The sequence below is a fragment of the Lolium rigidum genome, chromosome 5, assembly GCF_022539505.1.
Source record: "Lolium rigidum isolate FL_2022 chromosome 5, APGP_CSIRO_Lrig_0.1, whole genome shotgun sequence".
Lineage (NCBI taxonomy): Eukaryota > Viridiplantae > Streptophyta > Magnoliopsida > Poales > Poaceae > Lolium > Lolium rigidum.
In genome coordinates this window covers 23593267-23616436 of record NC_061512.1, presented here as the reverse complement: position 1 = coordinate 23616436, position 23170 = coordinate 23593267, and the positions used below count along the sequence as shown (strand labels likewise).

Here is a 23170-nt window from a genome sequence, read left to right as displayed (position 1 = left end):
TACAGATTAATTGAAGTTCTAGTTTAAGTCTAACTCAGAACTTATTTAAGTTTGGTAAGTTTATAGAAACATTTTTCGTTTCATAACCAGAAAAGACAATGCTATGCATGCAAGCGGATGGCTTCCGTTCTCCGAGTCTCGCAGAAAACGCTTCAAGATAAAGCATAGTGTGCACTTTGCTTGCTAACACAAGAATGCACTCCACTTTGCTCATCAGTAAAAATTTACTCAGACTTAAGCAGCTGTACTAGGGTAACCAGATGTTAAAGTAAGCGTTAGTAAAGACTATTTAAGACAAACTGTACCCCTCCACCCGTTACACACTTCTAAGCTCGTCTGCCCATACATTTCCCTCGTGTGTGTGTGCTCGTTGCTTCCTCCTCCAGTCCTCCTCACGAGGATTTTTCTTCAATCCCTCAAGGCTCAAGCATCTCTCCTCTCCTGGGTGCCGCTGCCCACCCCTACTACGCGCGCGCCGCGCGATCCGGTTGGTAAGGCGCTCCTATATTAGATTGCATAATCAATATATTGTTGCTGATATAAAATGTTTATGAAATGTTAGAACCAGTAAAACCTTATGAAACCATGAAACGGTACAAAATGTTAAAACTTGTTTCATGTCTATTACTAGAGTCTGCGTAACCCCGTTTCCTCAAATGTTTCATGGTGCTTATTGAGTATCACAAGTTCCACAAGTGTTTTGTTGACATATTTTTATCTAGTTTCATCGAGATTGATCATGTTGTGCATTATTGTGTTTCAGTGCACTTCAAACTTGTTTCATGGAAACTGAAAAATATATAGAATCCAAGCCTTATACTATGGATAACTATACCTAGTAACTTGTATACGATGTAAATGACATCATCACGAAGATGCAAATTTCTTAACTATTGATAATATACGGAGTACATGATAACAACAAACCAAACACAATAATTTCCTGGCAATAGTTGTCATAGCAGTATAGCACCAACAAATTGTAGCAAAATTTTCATCTCAATTGCCTGCATTTAAGCAGGGACAGTCAAGATCATAGATAAGTAAATAAATATCTGAATCAACTCTCGCTCGACATAAGTAATGGTAGAAGAACAATATCAACATCATGCATTTTAATTCATGCCATCAGTCCAAGACTCAAATCCTTTTAGCAACATGTAGTTTTGTGGAGTAGGTTTGATCGTAGATACAACTATGTTTGAAAACTTTTGTTTTTTGAAACTAGGCAAAAGACTTGATATTTTTATTAATTAAGAAGAGGATAGTTTGGCCTGTTAATTAGCGGAAAACCGGCCTAAGACAGTAACACCCCTTCGCCGACCGTCACGGAACATGACCGTCGTGAGGGTACATAGTCACCCTGGCTACGGCTTCAATAACAAAAGAGAAACCAGACATGTTAGCATTCCAACCCACCATCCAAGTGAGGTAATTGCCACATATAAACCACGATTAAGTAACATTAGCGAGTTTGTGACTTGTTTTCGATGTAGACTATTAGTATGTACAAAAATAAACAATGACCTATACTAAGGTACTAATGTGTACATGAACACACTATTCGCCAACTACATGATAGTGAAAATGATTTGCAGTGCAAAAACACCCCGAGAACCTGTTCTAATAAAAAAAGATACCCTGAGAACCCAAAAACACTTTGTAAGCTTGCGGAGAAGAGCAAAATTTTCATGGAATAAAATAAAAATGTGTATGCAACAATAGAAATAAACCTAATTTCCATTAATTTCACCGATTAAAAATTGAAATTAAATAATCTTAAATCGAAATATATGTTAATACTTAATCCACATGTTGAGGATAGGATAGGTTGGGGGAACTGAGAGGAAAGGATGAGCAGTGTGGCGAATAGGTGATAGGGCGACACGATGTAATCAGGGAATATATACTTTTTGGCAAATGGAACATAAAAGAGAATACAAGCCCCGGGTGTCCAAGTCATTTCTCATCGGTTGATTCGGTTCTATGTTGTTCTCAGTACCTGGTTGTTCTATAATGTTTCATGTAATTTTACTTGATGGACGAAATAGATATGCTACCGTGTCTTACCAATAACTTTGAAGACAATGTTTGTGAGAACAATCATTCCTAGTGACATCACTGTTGACACATAGCATGTTGGATATTTGCAGGCGAACATGGTCACTTATGAGCCCAAGAACATCCTCATAACTGGTGCTGCGGGTTTCATTGCGTCCCATGTGGCGAACCGTCTGGTTAGGAGCTACCCTCACTATAAGATCGTTGTCCTCGACAAGATTGACTACTGCTCCAACCTGAAAAATCTCAACCCTTCCCGATCATCACCAAATTTCAAGTTTGTCAAGGGAGACATTGCAAGTGCTGATCTGGTGAACTTCCTTCTCATCAGTGAGTCAATTGACACCATCATGCACTTTGCCGCTCAGACTCATGTGGATAATTCATTTGGAAATTCCTTTGAGTTCACAAAGAACAACATATATGGTACCCACGTTCTCCTTGAAGCATGCAAGGTTACTGGCCAGATCAAAAGATTTATTCATGTGAGTACTGATGAGGTGTACGGAGAAACTGATGAGGATGCTCTGGTTGGTAACCATGAGGCCTCACAGTTGCTTCCGACAAATCCATATGCAGCTACAAAAGCTGGTGCTGAAATGCTTGTGATGGCTTACGGAAAGTCTTATGGTCTTCCTGTGATTACAACTCGAGGCAACAATGTGTATGGGCTAAATCAATTTCCTGAGAAGCTCATCCCCAAATTTATTCTTTTGGCCATGAGAGGTTTGTCCCTTCCAATTCATGGTGATGGCTCTAATGTCAGGAGCTATCTATATTGTGAGGATGTTGCTGAAGCTTTTGAGGCAGTTCTTCATAAAGGAGAGGTTGGGCAAGTGTATAACATCGGTACTTTGAAGGAGAGGAGGGTGATTGATGTGGCCAGTGAAATATGCAAGCTATTTGGCTTGGACACCAAAAAATTCATCAGGTTTGTTGAGAACAGGCCCTTCAATGATCAGAGGTACTTCCTGGATAATCAGAAATTGAAGAAGTTGGGATGGTCAGAGAGCACATCATGGGAAGAGGGTTTGAAGAAAACAGTTGAATGGTACACCAACAATCCTGATTACTGGGGGGATGTTGCCGGTGCATTGCTCCCTCATCCGAAGATGCCGATGACGCCAGGAGTTGAAGAGAATAACTGGATTGAGGAAATAAAATCTCTTGCTTCCTCACCGGGCGAAGCTAAGGAACCTAGCACAATAACTCCTACAACCACTTCCAAGAGCACCAGCAGTGGCACTCAAAAAACCTCCTACAAGTTCTTGATATATGGCAAGACTGGATGGATTGGTGGTCTACTAGGAAAGATATGTGATAAGCAAGGCATACCTTATGAATATGGGAAGGGACGCCTGCAGGAGCGTTCTCAACTTTTGGAGGACATAACAAAAGTGAAGCCTACTCATGTTTTCAATGCTGCTGGTGTCACCGGAAGACCAAATGTGGACTGGTGTGAGACCCATAAACAAGATACTATCCGCACCAATGTTGTAGGCACCTTGAATCTTGCTGATGTCTGTCGTGAGAAGGGATTGCTCATGATCAATTATGCCACAGGTTGCATATTTGAGTACAATGCTGGACACCCTGAAGGATCTGGAATTGGTTTTAAAGAGGAAGACACACCCAACTTCATAGGTTCCTTCTATTCCAAAACTAAAGCTATAGTAAGTTCAAGTCTTTACTTTATGATATGTATCAATTCTCATTTTGCTTCTCCTACAAACTAACGCATATGTTGTAAAAAAAAATGCAGGTGGAGGAGTTATTGAAGGACTATGACAATGTCTGTACTCTTAGAGTCAGAATGCCCATATCATCAGACCTAAGCAATCCACGTAACTTCATCACAAAGATAGCTCGCTACGAGAAGGTAGTGAACATTCCCAATAGTATGACGATTTTAGATGAACTCTTGCCTATCTCTGTTGAGATGGCTAAGAGAGATTGTAGGGGCATATGGAACTTCACCAACCCTGGGGTTGTCAGCCACAACGAGATTCTGGAGATGTACAGGAAGTACATCAATCCAAACTTCAAGTGGAGCAATTTCACACTTGAAGAGCAGGCCAAGGTTATAGTTGCACAAAGAAGCAACAATGAAATGGATGCATCGAAGCTGAAGTCTGAGTTCCCTGAGCTACTATCCATTAAGGATGCTTTGATTAAGTATGTCTTTGAGCCGAACAAGAAGGTTGCTACTGACTGATGATGATCATACCACAAGTGGAGTTGGAAGTTACTTTGGTTGTCTATTATGACGCCGATAATAAGCTAATGTATTTCGGGTGGCAGTTATGGCCAAGTCTGTTGTGGTAAAGCAGACATACTTATTACTATTTTCTATTACACATAATATTTTCACTTGGCGAGTCATCATATGTACTACGTTGTGGTTGCTATGATTTGGTTATCAACAGGAATAAATATTTTAAGTTGATTTATGATTATCAGGTGCTATTCATGTATGGCGTGCATTTGCATTCTGTTTAGTTATTTATTTATGTTGTTGTTTTTTCGTATTTGAAGTTTGCATTGGCAGACTAATAAGTTATATGACAGTATATATTTTTGGTTCAGACACCCCCAGACTTTCCAAAATATGTAAATTCAGAAAGCCAAGGCAGTGCACCCTGATCAACCATGAGCCCCTATCGATTGTCATCGTGACATTTCATTTAGCATCACGCGCTGAAATCTATGCCCTGCCTCAAATTATTTTATGGTGCACGGTAAAACACGTTTCACGGACCTCAGTCGGCCCTTCAATGACCAGAGGTACTTTCTGGATGATCAGAAACTGAAGAAGTTGGGATGGTCAGAGAGCACATCAGGTGAAAAGAGTTTGAGGAAAACAATTCCTAATCAGGGAGATGTTGTCGGTGCACTGCTCCCCCATCCGAGGATGTTGATGACGCCTAGAGTTGAAGGGCATAACTGGACTGAGGAAATTAAATGCCTTGCTTATTCACTAGGTGAAGCTAAGTAATCAAACGCAACCACTTCTGAAACCACTTCGAAGACCACGATTAGTGCTACTCAAAGAACCACCTATAATTTCTTGAATAGGAATGAATGGATTGGGGGTCTACTGGGGAAGATATGTTCAGTTTTTTACATTCAGAAGAATAATCCTGTGACTTCAAAACTGATTCAAGATTTGTATGGAATACCTTTCTGAACAAAATGGAGCACAAGCTGACAGCTGTGGGTGCCTAATGAACTGGCCGGCGTCCATACAGCATAGCTGGTAGCTCCATCCCGATCCTGTGCTGATCTTCACATGAAACCTTTAGACAACAGCTGCTGGGCTAGAAACTGCCCTTGCGGCTCCTCCAAATGATTTTTGATATTCAGATACCTTTGTAGATTATTGATAGCCTCTGGGTGAACTTTTGAACCTTGTTCTTTCAAAGCTAGTATGAACTGCCGTGAGATCACATCTAGAATTTTCATGAACTGCGGTCCATATCTCTTGTGAAGTGCAAACCCAGCCATTTTGAGGAAAGCATTGAGGGCAAAAGCAGTGGCCGTGGTGGCTGGAAGAGTATTGAGGAACATCGCAAGCCATTTCCATCCCTCAGCTGCAACAACATTTACCAGATAAGCCTCGGTGCTCTCAAGTTTTCCATCTCCCTCCTGGTAGCCAATAAGCCTGAAGTAATCCGTGTTCCGTGCCTGTGCACTTAAAGCATGCATATGCTTTGGAACGGTGTACACGCAGACTTTGTGGAACTCGGCCAGAAGATAATCCATCGCATCCGGTACCTGATCAGTGACTAGCAGCATGACATGCCCACAAGCAAAGGCCAAATTTTCAAAGGTTTTGTCCTTTGTATTTCGACTCTTGACTATGGAGACCATCTTGTCTGCGAATATGTGACAAGCAAACGGGCGAGGACAATCTTGTCCATCTAAAGCTGTAATAAGCTCGCTGGCCCTGGCTTTGACACCGTCAGTAGTTGGCATAAGTTTACCAATAGACCTTCCAATTTGCCGGTCATATCGGTTGTACTCCTTGCTGAGGTAAATGTTTGGTGGCACTTGGTCATGTAACGCACGCCTCCGCGATTCCGCTTGTAATGCAGAACAATCAGCATAAACTTTGATCCCTGGTAGTAATTCTGATCTGATCTCAGTACTTGCTGCCATTGTTGCATACTGGAAAATTTGGCAAGATGGGGACACTCCTTCTGCCCTCGATTTAGCAGCTTGCTTTTGCACATCTTACCTTTTAGCAGCCTCGGATGCTGCTTTCTGTACTTCAGCTGCTAATTTTGCAGTAGCTGAATTCTGCCTGGCCTCTGCTTCTTGTTCCTGCTTTACTTCTTCTTCCTTCATGGAATTCTCCATTCTTCTAGCTTCTCAACACCTGCATCATCTCTGATTCTACGCTCCACAATCTGGGATCTCTGCTCATGATCACTTTGGACCATTGACAAGTGTCTATCGAGTTCCTGTGCAATTTTCCTCTGGAAATGGACATCTAGCGTTCTATCCAACTCTTTCCGTGACTCTGCGTATTCTCAAGTCGAACAGATGCAGAAATGGTTCTTTGGATTCCATTCTGGACGTCCAATGAAGATAGCTTCCTCCTGAATCTTGAGACGGTGTTCGCGTTCCAGCGCAAGCAGAACGCCCTTGTCATCTGGGCTCCTTCTCTCCATCAAGCGATATGGTGAACCGATAGCGTCCGATCCATCCCCTGATTCTTCAGAGCTCGACTCAAGATCATTACAGGAGAACCTCGCTCCGGTAGCCATGATAGCCCCGGCATCTTCATCGTCTTCCGGGTCGTCTTCCTCCTCAACCCGCATCACAAAGGCCTTCTCGCTCGCGCACTTGAGGGGTGTGGGTGGTGCGGCGGCCCAGCGGGTCCAGGTCGTCGGGCGGGGATCGAGCGTCCTGGGGCACCGCAGCTCCATGGGCACGAACGCCCTGACCGCCATTGAAGGCTCGGAACGCCTGCAGCTGCACGCCGCCGGCGACGGGCAGGACGGGTGTCCCGTTGGCGCCGGGACGCCCGCGCCTCCCTGCTATCGGCTAGGGTTAGGGGGAACGGAGAACCGAGGAACCGCTGGAGGGGCGGAGCGGGAGACCGGAATGGCGGTGGAGGGGATTATGGTCTGGAGTGGCGGCGGTGGCGAAGTCTCCAGCGACGGCGAATAGTCCGTGGCGGGTGGTCAGTCTCGTCGGAGGTGGCCGAGCAGAAACCGGATCGGATAGGCGGCGACGGTGGTCGGCGGGCACTCCGCGTCTGAAGCACTACGCTGAACAGCGCGCGTGCTTCAGACGCGTCTGAAGAAAAAGATTTTTTTTTTTCGAGTACCCGCAGGAGATCTGCGAGTTTTGTATTTAGATAGAAGAGGGGTGGGGCAAAGCCCAGTACACGGTGAGACCTACCATCCCCGGTGGCCACAGGCGGCCAGAGGATATGCATGGTTATCTAGCTATCTCCTAAAGTTCTACCTGTGATTCTACGATGGGCACGGCAAGCAATCCAGCTACGCTAAGAGGAGAGAATGTAAGCTAGCGTATGCGCTGCGGTCTCCGCCTTGCCGTGGAAGACACGCCCGTTTCTCTCGAGCCACAGAGAGCGAATGGTAAGCATAACCATGGAGTTTGCCTCCTTTAGCCTTGTGCCCCGCAGGTGGCTGACGGCCCCCGGCCACCAATCCGAGAGGCCCGTCGTTGGCGCAGGGAGGTGAAAATGTAGTTCTGCCTCGAGCCTTGCCCAGATGTGGCCCGCGTATGTGCAGAGTAAGGAGATGTGGTCGATGGATTCATCAGCAGCTCCACATAGAGGGCAGGTGACGTGCGAGGGCAGCCCGTGGCGTGTGAGGCGATCAACGGTCCAGCAGCGCCGTCGTAGGGCAAGCCAAGCATGGATCTTGAATGCCATAGGGGCAAACGAATTCCATATGTTCCCCGCTCCCGCCATCGCCGTGGTACCCTCATGCTGGATGTAGTAGGCCGATCGGGCGGAGAAACCACCATGGCTAGTCCACTTCCAACGGAAGGCGTCGTCCCCATGACCGGTTGGTGTTCCGGCCACCGCAGCCCATAGTTGGAGGAACTGGACTACGGCATCGACCGAAAGCTCACCCGAGATGTCCGTGACCCATGCGTTTAGGTGCAGGGCCTGCTGCACCGTTCTTCGTTTCTGGAACCTAGGCTTGACCATGGCGAGAAGGGCCGGCGCGATTGCCGCGACATTGAGTCCACCGATCCATGGGTCAAGCCAGAAGAGAACGGAGGCTCCATCTCCGACACAGATGGTGACCGAGGCATTGAAGAGGTTGGTGGCCGCAGGTGCAGATGTGAGGTCAAGCCCGGCCCAGGACCTATGGTGATCGGTTTTTTTGAGCCAGATCCACTTAGTCCGTAGCGCCGAGTTGAGCATAGCCAGGTTGTGGAACCCCAGGCCTCCCAGGTGTTTCGGTCTGCAGACAAGGTCCCAGGCAACGAGGCAGCGCCCGGCGCTGGAGTCACGGTCTCCCGCCCAGAAGAAATCCCGACGTAGTTTATCCACTGCCTGGAGGAACCATGGCTCCATGTCGAGCGCAAGCAGTTGATACACTACGGAGGCAGTCATGATCGCATGCACGTAGGCGACCCTGCCTTCCTTCGTGAGGAGCCTGGCCTTCCAATGGGGCAATTTGGCAGCGAGTTTGTCCAGAACAAGCTCCAGATCGCCTTTACGTAACCGTCCGATGGAGAGCGGCAACCCGAGATAGACGCAAGGAAACTGCATCAAAGGGCAGGCAATGTCCGGGGCAATGTTATCTACCATGGCGCTGGAGCAGCGGATGGGGGCGGCCGCACTCTTGGCAAGGTTGACGTGAAGCCCTGAGGCGCCACCAAAACAGCGTAGGATGGCGTGCACTGCTTGGAGATCACGGGGCTCCGGCCTTGCGAACACCACCAGATCGTCGGCGTAGAGCGAGATCCGGTGCTTGATCCCCGGTAGCCGCAGGCTTTCAAGGACGCCGAGCTGCTCCGCAAGGCGGAACATGCCCGCCAGAGCGTCCATGGCGATGACGAATAGGAGAGGAGACAGGGGGTCGCCCTGCCGGAGCCCCCGGGCATGACGGAAGGCATCGCCGGCATATCCGTTGACCAGCACCTTGGTAGATGCCGATCGGAGCAGGAGCAGGATCCACCTGATCCAACGGTTGCCGAAGCCACGCTGCCGAAGGACGCTGATCAAGAAGGGCCAGGAAACGCTGTCGAACGCCTTGGCAATGTCGAGCTTCATGAGCAGGGCCGGGATCTTATGACGATGCAGAGATGCCGCAGAATGCTGCACAAGAACGAAATTGTCTTGGATGCAACGACCTCTGATGAAGGCGCTTTGGCTTGGGTCGACGAGGTCGTGCATCATGGGTGCGAGCCGCATCGCAAGGATCTTGGCCAATAACTTGGCGAAGGAGTGAACCAGGCTGATGGGCCTGAAATCCTTCATCCCAGATGCCACCGCCTCGCCTTTGGGAACGAGCGTGAGGAACGCGTTGTTCAAGCCACCAAAAAACTTGTCGTTGCCGTGGTAGATCGCGTGGAGCGCCGCCAAAACATCGCCCTTAACGATGCTCCAGCAGCTCCTGAAGAAGTCCCAGGTGAAACCATCTGGTCCCGGGGACCTGTTGGCAGGCATGGCGCGAATCGCAGCCCAGGTTTCGTCCTCGGAAAACCGGGCCTCTAGGCCAGAGAGATCTGGCGTCGACAGGTGAAGGGCTTCCAGGTTGAGGTCATGGTCCCGTGGTTGTGCGGTGCCGAGGAGCTGGGCGAAATAGTCAGTGGCCACCTTCTCCTTGTCCGCTTGGTCTACAACCACCCGACCGTCGGAGATGAGCGTGGATATGTGGTTCTGCTTGCTCCTCTTGGAAGCATAGACACGAAAGAACTGGGCGTTAGCGTCGGTGTCGCATAGGCTAGCAACACGAGCTCGCTGCCGCGCAATGGTGCGCTCGAGGGATGCCAAGCCAAGCACGCGCCGCTTTAGCATCTGCCGTAGCCGCAGCTCATCATCAGAGAGGCGGCGCACATCTTGCGCAGCATCAAGCCGGAGGATGATTTCATGGGCGACGAGAAGCTGGTCCTTAATGCTTCCCACCTTAGACAGGCTCCACCGTCGCAGGTCACGGCTTAGGCACTGTAGCTTGTGGCTCAGCCGGAGAAGGGGATCAGCCGGCGCAGAAGGATCTGCCCACGAGATAGCCACGAGTTCATGAAAACCCTGCAACTTGGTCCAGAACCGTTCGAAGCGGAACCGACGTTTGCCGCGGACCACGGAGGCTGTGGAAAGGTGTATCGGACAGTGGTCGGAAAGAGAGGAGGACCGGGCCGTGAGGGCAGCGTTAGGGAATCGGTCGTCCCACTCAACCGAGGCGAACCATCTGTCAAGGCGCACAAGGGTTGGCTCCCTCCGTTCATTGCTCCACGTGTAGAGACGACCGAGCAGGTTGGCCTCCTTAAGCTCGAGGTCGTTGATGAAATCCCGGAACAAACTCAGCAGACGCCGATTGATGCGGCTGTTGTTTTTGTCGCGTGCATCAGCGATAAGGTTGAAATCACCGACAATGGCCCAGGCACCCGCGGTGGTGGCCCTTAATCCGCGCAGCTCGTCGAGGAAGGGGACCTTGAGCTCCAGGTCCGTCGGCCCGTAAACAGCCGTCAGCCACCAAGCTTCCCCACCGCGAGGTTCGAGGAGGACTGACACGGAGAAAGTATCGACTCGGGTGTTGAGCACCGCGACATCCGCCGTGCTCCAAGCCACCACGATCCCACCAGCTGTACCAAGCGCCGGCAAGTAAGCGAACCCGTCGAAGCGGGGTCCGAAAGTTTCCATAACGATGAACCGATCTACAGAGCTCAACTTGGACTCTGAGATACAGACTACCGAAGCCAGCGCCTCGTCAACTACACCCCTAACCACTAGCCTCCTAGCCGGGTTGTTAAGCCCTCTAGGGTTCCAAGCTAAGATATTGATGTTGCCCTCCATAGAAAAGGTCTACAAGCAACCACGGGCGCACGCAGCTAGGATGCTGGCGCAGGGACGACCGCAGCCTCGTCAGCGCAGTCCAGGCCGAACAGCGCGGCAATGGCGGCCACCTGCTCCGGGTCCAACGGGGATGCGAAGATCTTCGCGTACTCCCGAAGCTGGGTCGCGGAGAGGCGCTCCTCTTCCGTGCTGATACCCAACTTCTTCATTAGGATCACCTGTGCGCGCTTGACGGCGGAGGAAGGCTGGCCTTTGCGCAGGGCTGCGATACGCCGGCTCCGGCGCGCGGTTGGCTGGGCCACATGAAAGAGCTTGCGGCGCACGACGACAGGGTCGGGCAGAGGTAGCAGCGGCTCGTCGATCTTTCGGCGCAGGAGGTGGAGGAGAGCCGAAAGGTCTGCTCCAGCGCAGGCAGGCGCGTGCGATCCATCATCAACGGCGCTAGAGACCACAGGCACATGGACGTCCCCGCCATCCCCTGCATGCAGGTGGGGCACAGTAGCAGCGGGTGTGGCAAGATCCACATGCGCGACCACGTGGTCCTCGTCCAGGAGCGGGGTCGTGGCCTCGGGCGCGGGGCCGGACACGGAGCCCGGCGAAGATGCGTTCGGAGATGCCGCTGATGTCGCGAGAGCAGCAGCAGACGCCCTACGGTCCGCCAGGAAGGAGCTAGCAGCCTCCAAAGCCTCCTTGTTTCCTGCGAGAAAGGAGGAGCTTCCTTGGCTGGACGTGGCACGGTCCACGGGCGTAGGGCGGGAAGACCGCTGACCCTGACCGCTGACGCCTTGGGCGGGGCAAAAGGTTGACAGCGCGCGTCCTTCCAAGGGCGACAGGAGCAGCCGTGGCCCCTCTACAGACCACGCGTGAGATGTGGATTGGCCGGAGTGACCAGGAAGTCCTTCACGGGCATGCAGCCCATGCAGTGGCCCGCAGGAGCCAGCGTCAGCCCTCCCGACCAGCAGAGGCATGGCACTGCCCGCAGGACCCACCAGAGCTAGGGTTTCTGGGATCTCGGGCAGAGGCTCACTGGGTTGCGGCACCCAGCGCTCAACAGGGGCACCGGCGGTGACTGGCGGCGGCGCCGCACCGGTGAAGGTCGGAGCAGGCGCGGAGTCGACCTGCGGTGGTACGGTAGATGCGGGGCCGCGGCCGCGAGCACGACGCCTGCGAGGCGCCCGACGGCGGCGACGTCGTTTCCTACCTCCAGCAGGGCTATCGGAGCTCCCGTCCGCGCCATCAGACGTGCCGGCGTCGGCGTGATCGCCGCCATCGTCACCGCCAGAAGAAGACGCCTCGCCGATGAGCCAGCTGGAGACCCAGAACCTGATCTTGTACCAGAGAACCTTAGGGGTAAGGATTCTGGGCCGGCCATTGGCAACCTGAAGCCTAAGCCCCGAACCAGGCTCGGGCACCGCCAGCCAACGGATCGCCGGGATAGCCGTGACATCATGGGTCCAGGCCGAGAGCTTGAAGACGGACATGTCGGACCTGGTGGCAGTGGCGGGGTCGATGGCGTCCACGATGCCGCTACCCTCGAGCAGTTTGATGGCGGTGCGCTCCGCCCAAGCATGGGCAGGAATTCCACGAATCTGGATTTCCGCCAGGAACGGGACTTCCTTCAGATCAGCACCGGCCCGACGTGACCAGGGTGCGAGGTTAAGGGTGCACCTCGGCGACGCCACGGAGACGCGGCCAGCCGCAACGAGCCTGTGGCGGATCTCCATGGACGAGCAGAGGATGAGGAAGTCAGCAGGCTCAAACGCTCGGATGGAGAAGTCAGCGGAAGTCATGACGAGCTGCGCATGGATGGCGGCCGCCACTACGTCCAGGGAGAGGGCCGGCCTGGTGCCCGCGATGGTGACCATGACGGCACGGTCGAGATCTTCCTCCAGCTGGACCATGCCGTTGGAAGGCATGAGATAGCACAGGTCCGGCGCTTCCGGGGAGGGCGGCCTGGATGGCGCCGCGGAAGCCGCGGCAGCCGTGGCGGCCTCACCGAACGGGGCAAGGAACCCCACCGGCGCCGAGCCAGACGCACCAGACCCCGCAGAAACCACATCTCGCCAGGAGCGGTCAGAGCCGGCGCCTGAGGGAGGCGGGCCTCGACCAGAGCTCCTGGGCCCAGATGAGTTGGTGGCAGGGGGCGGCGCCTGGCGGCCGCCCGTCCGGGCCCCGTTAGACCCGCTCCGGGGAAGGGAACAGCTGCGGGACGTGTGTTCCGAGCCGCCGCAGCGCACGCAAATCGTGGCATTGAGGCATTGGGCGGCGATATGGCCTTCCTCGCCGCAGTTGTAGCAGCAGCCATGGAGTTGTGCAGGGATCCTGGAGGCGTTGGGCCCTGTCGGTCTCGACGAAGGGCGGATGAGCTGAGACCGCTGACGACGTCCAGCCCGAGCCGATGCACGGCGCGCGTTGCGGTTGCGCTGCGTCTGCCAAGGTGCTTCCTGGCGCGCGTCGCCGGCGGCAGCGGCACGGCTCGTGCCCGCGCCCACATCCCAGCCCCTCGACCCAAGGCCGAGGCCTGCCGGAGCGAAGATCTCCGAGCGAAGGGGAGGAGCTGGGGCGCGCGAGTTGACAGAGTCGGCGCTCAGATCCGAGTCGGAAAGCTCAACGTGGTTGGCCATGGGTGAAGGTAGCGGGAGGGTGGGTATGGGTGGCCCACGGCTCCGAGCGGAAGCCGCAGGGAGGCTGTGGACGCCGGTGCCGGAGTGGCGGCCGGCGGTGGGGGCGGAGGCTGCGCTCAGGCGCTCATGTACGGACCAAGAAAAAGATTTGACACACGTTTTTTTGTTCTTCTGTTGAACATGACACACGGTTGATGAGCTGCTAAATGTTAGCAGCAGAATCAAGACGGATTTATATCAAAAAAGACGGATTTATATCAAGATGCCGCTTCTAAACGAATTCTAGCCGCCGCCGCTTCAGCTCCTTCATAAATCGGTTTTCCCTCCTCCGGCCGACTTCGTCATCGTCGGGAGGAGTGAAAACGTGCTCTAAGCGTGAAGTTTTTGATAAAAATAGTGTTTTCAGTAGTCTATGTTCAGGTTTTGGTAGTCGTCTTCTTGTTGGTTTCCCCTCAATGAATATGGTATCGTCTGCAATAAGTGATCTTCAGCCATTCGTTCGATAACGAGATCTTCTTCCCGGCGATAATGGTGTTGTTGGAAGATTACCTTTCTCCCTGCAAAAAAGTAGAAGATTAAGATACACTCAAACAATACAACAAAAAAGACGGAAAACATGGGCAGCACCCAAGTCGTCCAAAAGAAAGAAGGAAAAAACAAGGATTGTTACAAAAAAGGACTCAGCCCGGGTTGAAAGGGATCCTTGCTCCTGCCATGTGCCATAGGGCCGCTTCATCTCAAATGCGAATAACAAGTGCATTCACTGTGAGCACCTGATGCTAAAAAAAATCGTCTGTTTCGCTCGTGCCAAGTTCCCGCGCAGTTAGCAATAGGAGGGATTTTGTGTCCTTTCTTTTATATGCCGACTTGTGGATATTTAAAGAAGATTGTCAATCTGCCACCGTTGAAACTTCGGCCCAAGAAGAGGGCATCAAGGTCGGAAACTTGGACCATGTTGCAACTGCCGGCCAATCCTTCTGTAGACCAATGACATTCCACAAGAAGGTGTCCAGGTGTTTCTAGATTCCTAATGCAAAATGTGCAAAATTGTTCCCCCATCCGCACCTAGCCACTTTGAATGTTGTTGGTGCTATTGGGACTTTGGGAGGCCAGTTGTGGGCCAATGTGAAACCCATAAAACAATATGCTATCCGCATCAATGTTGCATGCATGCTGGATCTTGTTGATGTCTATAAAGATTGCCCGTGGTTAATTATGCTACAAGTTACATATTTGGGTAGTATAATGTTGAACACCTTATAGGACACATGGAATTGGTTTTGAAGGGGAAGACACAGCCAACTTGTGGAGACGAGTGACAAGAACCGTAGGACGGCCACCTTCCACACGAGATAATTTTCCCTCGTGAGATGAGATTCTCATGCACCGTCTGAGCCAAAAGATTCTTGGTCGGCGCATCAAATTAGGATGCCATGGATGGAAGAGAATTGTCGATGTGTTTACAACAAAAATGGTTGTCATACCACATGACAATTAGCGTTAACCGGGTGCATCTCGGCAGGGAGGTGTGCATGTTTATATCAATAGAGATTACAATATTGATACGGTTGAGATTTCCCTTGATCCTCAAGTCAACTATACATGGAAATGTATCATGAAGATATCAACATATCACAATTACATTGGTTATACAACAACCACAAACGCACACGTCTAATGTACAAGTTGTTTAACAAATACGGAGTAAAGAGTATAGATAGTTATTTCTAAATTGTGTATAAGAAAATATCTACGCTCCTTCAGGAGCAAGAAAACCTTTAAAAATGAGATAATGAGCAGAATCACGAAAAGTTCATGCCGGCCGTAAAAGGAAGCAACTAATTTGGACCATGGATTAAAACACATAACGGATAACCGTCATGGTTTGTTAAATCCTTGAATTTGGAGGTTCAACGTGTGTACCTACAAAAAAGACGTTTTTGTACATATCATCGACCACAACTTGAATATGTCTGACTGTCACTGAGCAGGGCTTCCGTGTCTACTTTTGGCCTGTGTTTTCAGCCAAAATTTCAGAAGTGCCTAGTATGACGCCTGCTACAGCTAACTAATCCCACCGCCAATAGTTAGTTAAAGTGTGAATAGTCCGATTTGACCGTTCCAATCCGACTCTAAATTATTGATTGGAAAGTTTGTCACGTTTCGTAATCCATCACTTCGAACTCGACTTGCATACGCCTCACATCCCAATGTTCCTTGTAAACATTTTTCCAAACTATGATGGTCCTTTCATTCCGTAAATTTTTATGATTGTAATTCAAATTAAAACTAAAACCACAATAAAATTTATTAAATCTCGCAGGGACTAGGATATTTTGCGGAGCTCGTGATAATCTTCTTGCATGTTTCTACTAAAGAAACTGGAGAAGTTATTTTGAGCTGATATATATAGCATTGGCTTTCCACCACATCACGTGTTCTCCCCAAAGAGGTGATAAACTCAATGCAAGAATCTTTGATGGAGATTCAATTATGTCGATCGGCCAAAAGCTAGCCAGTGTAGTTGCGACGGAGTTGGTGTCAAGCCCCTTGGCCCTTGCAAAGGATGCTTTGGCACATGAGCTTGAGCCTTTCTATGGCATGCCGCTCCGCCTCCGTACTCATGAGGATAATCATCCACGGGAGATAGGGAATCGGTGTAGACAAAATGCAGGAGATCGAGCTCAGGGTATTGTGGTGCGCTCGTTGCGTTGCGTCGCTCGCTCACAGAAAAACCTTCATGTATGTACGTACGTATTTTTCTTTTTGGAAAATCAGTACGGGCACCGTTTAGGTATACGGTGCAGCATGCCAGCATATACTTGTTGAATGGGGAAAATGAGAAATTAATGGGCCTAATCGTCCCACGGGGTAGCGAAAATGGGCCTTGCTGTCTGTCACGAACCATAGAACTCGGGATCCAAAAGAGAACTTGAGAAGGCCTGTACGTGTCGACCGGATGAATAAGGGCATCTCCAGCGGCGCGATCCAAACGGACGCTGAGCAACTGTTTGTGTCCGCCGAGACCGGAAATGCGTCTGGCACCATCTCTAGCGGGGCGACGCAAAGTGATCGGGCCATTCGCGGAGACGCAAACCTGGCCCAAATATGCGCCTCGGATGCGTCTCTGGTGGACGCTCGGCGGACGCGGAAAGTGTCCGCTCGCGTCTGGCGGACGTTTTGTCTGGCCCACCAGGCAGTGACGCGGCGTCGATGCGTCTTCTCCGCCAGTATGCGACACCGAGGCGTCGCTTCGGCAGTCTGCAGCCTCGTAAATGGAGATGCCTCGCGTGCCGCGCGGCCGTCGCCTACCTCTGCGCACGTAGTAATGGCGATGCCAAGCGTGCCGCGGCCGTCGCCCTGCCTCTGACCTATATAAACAGGGGCGAGAGCATCTCATCTCCTCCCCACTAAACTCTAGCCGCCGCTGCCATAGCATCGGCCTCCAGCAGATCCACCATGAGCAGCGGCGGACTCAGCCAGGCTGTCGCGCCTCCACCTCCCCCGGCCTCGAGCTCCGACGAGGAGTTCGACTCGGAAGACAACACCGACCTCCTCCACCCGGTGAGGGACGCGGCGGCCCTGGCTGCAGCGGAGAAGGAAGCACAGAAGGAGCTGGCAGCCCATGCGGCGATCGACGCCGAGGCCGGAGCAGCGCGCGGTCGGCGGCCGCCGGCGCGGCAGAGGACTCCGAATCGGAGATATCTTGGTCCTCCGATGACCCTGATGCGCCTACGCCGGAGAAGTGGGCGGCGGAGCAGAGGGCCATCGTCGAGTCTTTCGAGACGCTCAAGGACGATGCCGCGAGCGCGAGGCTGGAGCAGAGCTTGCAAGAGGACGCGGCGGCACACTGAGCCATAGCGGCCACGCGGGAGGCGACGGAGCGACGCAACGACGGTACCTGCCTTGAGGAAGCAAGTAGTCTAGGCCTATAGATCTACTTTGTATAGTTTGTATGCATTTATATGTACTACTTTGGAAGTTTTTAACTATATTGCAATTTAAAAAATGGGTCGCCCCGGTGGGAGCACACCCAGACACAAACGGACGAGCGGACAAAATATATCCGCGAGGCGCGCAAACAGACGCTCGCGGTCACTTTTGGGCGTCCGAAATGCGTCACGCCGCTGGAGATGCCCTAAGTCGTAACTGCTGCTGTAGTGGTCGCTACGGTTGTCGTCCAAACCATGCGTGCATCCAACACAAACTTTTCCCTCAAAAAATACTTTTTCATTAAGTCATCCTACGGCCGATGGTTATCATAAGATGGCGACAATGTCTCTGTGGGCCCAGCCAGTCAGTGACCGAGCCAGAATTTGAAGCCTTTGTTATTATTTTAAATTTTTGATATTAAATAAATATATTGTCACCTATTTTAAATATTTTTTGCATGATTTATACCAGCATATAATGGATTTGCCAAAATCTTGCGTGGTCAATTGACCACACAGGTCTTAACTTGGGTCCACCATTGGGCCCAGTGACTTCCGTTTGGTATCGTCCGGCCCATCCATCGAAATAAAAATCATCTAGAGTAGACTTTTTTTATTTACGATCAATACAATAGATATTTATAGAAGTAAATAGTATATGGTAGAGAATTAAATCAAGGTTTAAAATAGCGTGTTAAAAGAAATAGTGGCGTCGTCCTCCAAATGCTAGCGTTGTATCGTGCTAATAGCGTGTTATATTTCAAATAGCGTTTTAAAAAAGAAGTAGCAGATAAAGTCTAAAAATAAAGGATTTAAGTCCAAAAGTGACAGATTCATACATACATAACCACATAGGAATCAACAGATTGACGTTCATCACCACAACAAACGAATGGAAATTTCTTCTTTTCTTAACGTGGAAAACTCAAACTTTTGTATCAACAGGATGTCAAAAATAGCGAGCTAACGACGTGATGTTTTAGCGCGATATAACATATTATTTCGTAAATAGCGTCATAGCATTCAAAATTACTAGAATTTAGCGTGAACTATCAAAATATGCTATAGCGCGCTACTACCGAAGAAATAGCGTGATATTTTAAATCTTAATTATAATTAAAAGATTCATAAGTTGTTTTCATATGTAATAAAATAAAGTCTAGAAGAAAAAGGAAATCTTTGAGATCTTCAAACTCTTTCTTCTTTCAAGACACAATCTTATATTATGGAGTCAACCAAAAAAAAATAGCATAGATAATAAACCATATACCGATGAAGGTTATCTCATAATTTTAATTTGAGCCACAGTGCCAAGACTATATGCACATGTGCGACCATTAATATAATCAACCAACATCAACAAGAGTAACCACCCTAATATTCTAGGGAAAAATAACCAAGCAGCCTGATCGACATCACTAGGGAGCCGAGAATATGAATCACCATTATCGAGAACACAACAGTTATGACAAATATTGCAAGGACAATACTTCTCGGGACAATAATGAAAAAAATCTAAAACTTATCCGACGAAGCAAGATCTGAAGGTCCATACCCAGAGAATCTTAATCATCCACCGCCACTATTGATGAGGAAGGAGATCTATTGCGTCGAACGAAATGACGAAGATCGCTTATTGTAGATATTGCCATCTCCATGGACAAAAAAGCTAAAAAGAAGTCGGCTACAAAATCCCTAACCTAACCTACTGAAAACACTATTTTTTATTAAAAACTTCACGTATAAGTCGGGTTCCCCACCACTTCTGATACCGGTGAGGCCTGCCTGGAGAGGGAAAAGTTAACAATGGAGGAGACGGAGGTAGAGGCCGCAAGAGGTTGCGGCAATGGTTGGGTTGCTTTCACCTCTAGAGCCGCTAGCTACTGGATATGTTGCCTCCGTTATCATCTCGAAGTGATCAACAGTTTGGATGAGAGTTATCAAGTTGGGCGAAATGCCTCCAAATTGTTTTATGTATGTAGTACTACTATTAATTTCAAATTAATTGACTCACATTTTTCTAAACATGTATGCATCTACTCGCTAAAAATGTCTAGACTTTTTTGTGTCTAGATAGAGCTAAGTAAATTAACTTCAAACAGATGGAGTATTTATTTATTTGAGATGTACTGTAGGTCGCCCATTACTAAAGCATGTCATCCGACGCTCATACACGCTTGTTTTTTTTAGACACTGAGATCGAAGGCGGGCAGGCAGGCAGCACCCACACTATTTCAAACAGACATCACGGGCAAAACTGTGTGTACTCGATCGCTAATCCGAGGTGCCGTGGTTTTCAGTCCGCGAGGTGTTACTTTGAAGTTTGAATCCGAAAGGATTGATGCTGAACTGTGTACTTTGACCATAAAATATCTTTTCTTATGGAATACTATAAGCGAGATCGTGCAAGCAATCAGAGAGCAACAAACTGATCGATCAGACGAAACGATTATTGACCCATCGGGACCGTTCAATGATGTCAAAGGGGCTCATCTGATCTGTCCATGTGACTGCATCGACCGTCTGGTACCATACCATGCGAACCTTCCTTTTTTTTGATATAAAGATGAGAACCTTCCTGCTAGCTAGGATGAATTATTTTCCCTCCGATATCTTATTATTAAATAGGAGGCATAAGTGAGTGTGATCTAGCTCGATCTAGCTGCAGGATTGTAACATGGCATGTTCGTCTACAGGGCTGTACATATACATACATTGATACATAGATGTCGATGTCGGCGACAACAGTAGCATACTATCATGCAATATATTGCAGGAGCTAGCTAGGGTCGATCTGTCAGCCCGTCCTAGTACGTGCGTACGAGTGACCCGTTGAGATCTGAATTGAAACGACGAACGAGTATATGTTAATCAAAGGGCGATGTAGTTAATTATACTTGGTACCGTTGCACGATCACCGACCTGTAAAATAAGATCCACCGTACGTGTGGTGTGGACCGTGCCACTCAGCTGGCACAGTCGTACTCGTATTGATACATTTTTTGTTCGAGCTGTACTGCAAGTTGTTTGGACATTACATTTGATCTTTGTTAGACGTGTGAGAAATAATAAGTTGACATTAGAAGGCATCATATTTAAGCATAAGAGATCGTGCAAGCATATACATAGGTGTGAGAAGCTTTACTCGAAGCTGATAAATGTCGAGGAGGAAATAGTCGTTTCCAAGTCAAACCGAGAAAATGTCGCGCTCTACACATTGACACTTTATTCAGCTATAGTTTCTTGATAAAAAAAATTGTTTTTTCGATTTTCCGTCACTGTGGGTGTATCTAGTATTGTCGTAAAAGTCAATCTAAAATGATTTATATTGACTCGAGTAGAGTAGAGGATCTCAATCATGTCACGCCATTTAGACCTTCTTTTTACCATAGTATGAATACCATTGGAGGAAACCTCCTCATCATCTACGCCCTCCCCTCGGATTCCTCTCTTGTTGCCGCTATCGGGAATTGATGTCGAGCAAAGCCTATGGGGTCGACGGTGATGGCGGGGCTTTAGGAGGTTCTGGTACGATATTTAGGCAACATCATGCAATGTTGTTGGGGAGCACCCGGCTTAGAGGCGGTGAACTGTGATTCAATGGTGACGATGTGGCGTGATGGAGGTGGTATCTGGCAGCATAGGGGTATGGTTGCGTGGAATAGGGTTCTCCGGCTTCGGATGTGAGGATGTTGATGGGAAATTGGTAGCATCATTGAGATGCAACCTATCAAAGGATGATTGGTGCGACCTTGTGTATTTGATCTCTTTGGCATGGCTTTTTTGTGTCTGTGTCTTAAGTTTTTGTTTGCTAGTTTCCTCTAGATTATTTGGTCATGTGCATACCCTTTAGTCTTGATTGTCTTTTTATGTTGTTGCATGGACCAAATGCACTAATAAGTTATCACCCTAATATTCGAAAAATAAGATAACACTCACCATCCCAAAAAGTTCTAGGTAGCTAGGTATTTTGTATCGTGTGAACCAGAATATAGTTAGTGGCGCACCCAAGATATTCATCACGCCTAGACGTATTGTAAGCTCAAACAAATTTTCATCAAAATATTTATCAAATTTTCATTAAAATAGGTTGCACGGCCGTCCAGAAGACTGAGCGCCTGCCCAGGCTTAAGGATGGTTGGGTCCATCTATGAACATAGTCCCTGGCTCCCTGCCTCCATGGTGGACATAGCACCCCTAGGACCCGAGCGCCTGCCCAGGCTAACCGACGATGCAACTCTTGTATTTTGTGATTTTATTGTAGTGATTTAGTCCGAAAATTGTCAGCTTAAACTGATTTGTCCAGGTTTTCGAATTTTCAGGTTGCACCACTGCCTCCTTGTATTCCGAGCTAGGACGAGCTCCTGTTTTTTTCACTGCAATGCGAGAGCGCAAAATGGTTCACATCCAAATGACGGCACGTACGTTCAGATACCCCATCTACTTGTCAGAGGAGCACATAGCTGAGAGCCTGAGACAAATCGTCCCGTCTGAAATCTGAAATACGCTCGTCCTTATCTCGGCTCCCATAAACGTTGTCAGATATATGTGGAAAAAGGAGATATCGCGTATATTTGTAGGGCACACGGGCAAATGATTGCTAGCGAGGGAGGGGCCATGCCGTATAACGCTAAAAGCGCAGCTGGCCGGTGCAAGCGTGTATGCAAGAGACGAGGCCGTTGGATCAGAGGCGACAAGGACACGGCATACGGCCATCCTCATGGACCACGCAGATGCATGCATGCCCCACGGCCATGACTATGAACACGAACAACCTTGGACCCCTCCGGTTAGCTAATAGTCACCACTTTTGAGAGGGAGAAAGATGTTCCCTTCACGGTCATCTCCACCGCTCCGACGCAAACACACTACGAATGTTAATTTGGTTCACGCCGAACAGAAGGTTCGACACAAACGGCCCGACGATTAAGGCAGCAAATACGTCGGTGTTGTCTTCCCTCGCCCAACAATACCCCCCCCACCCCCCACCCCCACCCCACCGCCATTGCCACTTTCGCTCCCTTAAAACCTCCCTCGAGACGACCATGGGCAAGGGAGCTGGCCGTGGAGGAAACCAAAGAACGACCATCAAGTCGGGTCGTCAGCGAAGCCGAAGAAGCACAACTCGCGTCCCCATCCACGTGGGTGTGGTGTGGGCGTTGTACAATAACATGACCAGCTATGAGGGGCGGGACAACGTCTTCCTCCTCGGCAGCTAGCACCTCAACGCGGAAAGGTCGGGCACGACGCGAGGAGATCACACATCAGCGGGCCCTTCCACCTCTGGATCTCGGACACGTTTAGCAAGGTCGAGGGGGAATCCCGGCGCCACTCTAGATTCCTCGGCGACGACGAGTTTGATTACGACCCTCCGCCAACAGTGCACGTGAAGGTGGAGGCCAATGAGGAGTTGTCGGTGGCCGAGAAGGACAACACGAAGGACTACCTAGGCTACCTCACTTATTTGGCGGAGAAGGCCAAGGAAGAGGGCATGGAGAACCAGCTTCCCGTCACGCTTGAGGGGTTGGACGAGGAAGAGGCCCTTG

At 49.7% G+C, this 23170-nt stretch overlaps 1 protein-coding gene and 1 pseudogene across 1 annotated transcript; one reads left to right on the top strand and one right to left on the bottom strand.

Annotated features, from left to right (window-relative positions):
* Positions 1-251: 251 nt before the first annotated feature.
* On the bottom strand, positions 252-6917 carry LOC124653949 (annotated as a pseudogene).
* Positions 2160-4276, top strand: LOC124653948 (trifunctional UDP-glucose 4,6-dehydratase/UDP-4-keto-6-deoxy-D-glucose 3,5-epimerase/UDP-4-keto-L-rhamnose-reductase RHM1-like). Its single transcript, XM_047193005.1, has 2 exons — positions 2160-3734; positions 3824-4276. The coding sequence occupies exons 1-2, from the start codon at positions 2160-2162 to the stop codon at positions 4274-4276; spliced, it is 2028 nt and encodes a 675-aa protein (XP_047048961.1).
* Positions 6918-23170: the final 16253 nt, after the last annotated feature.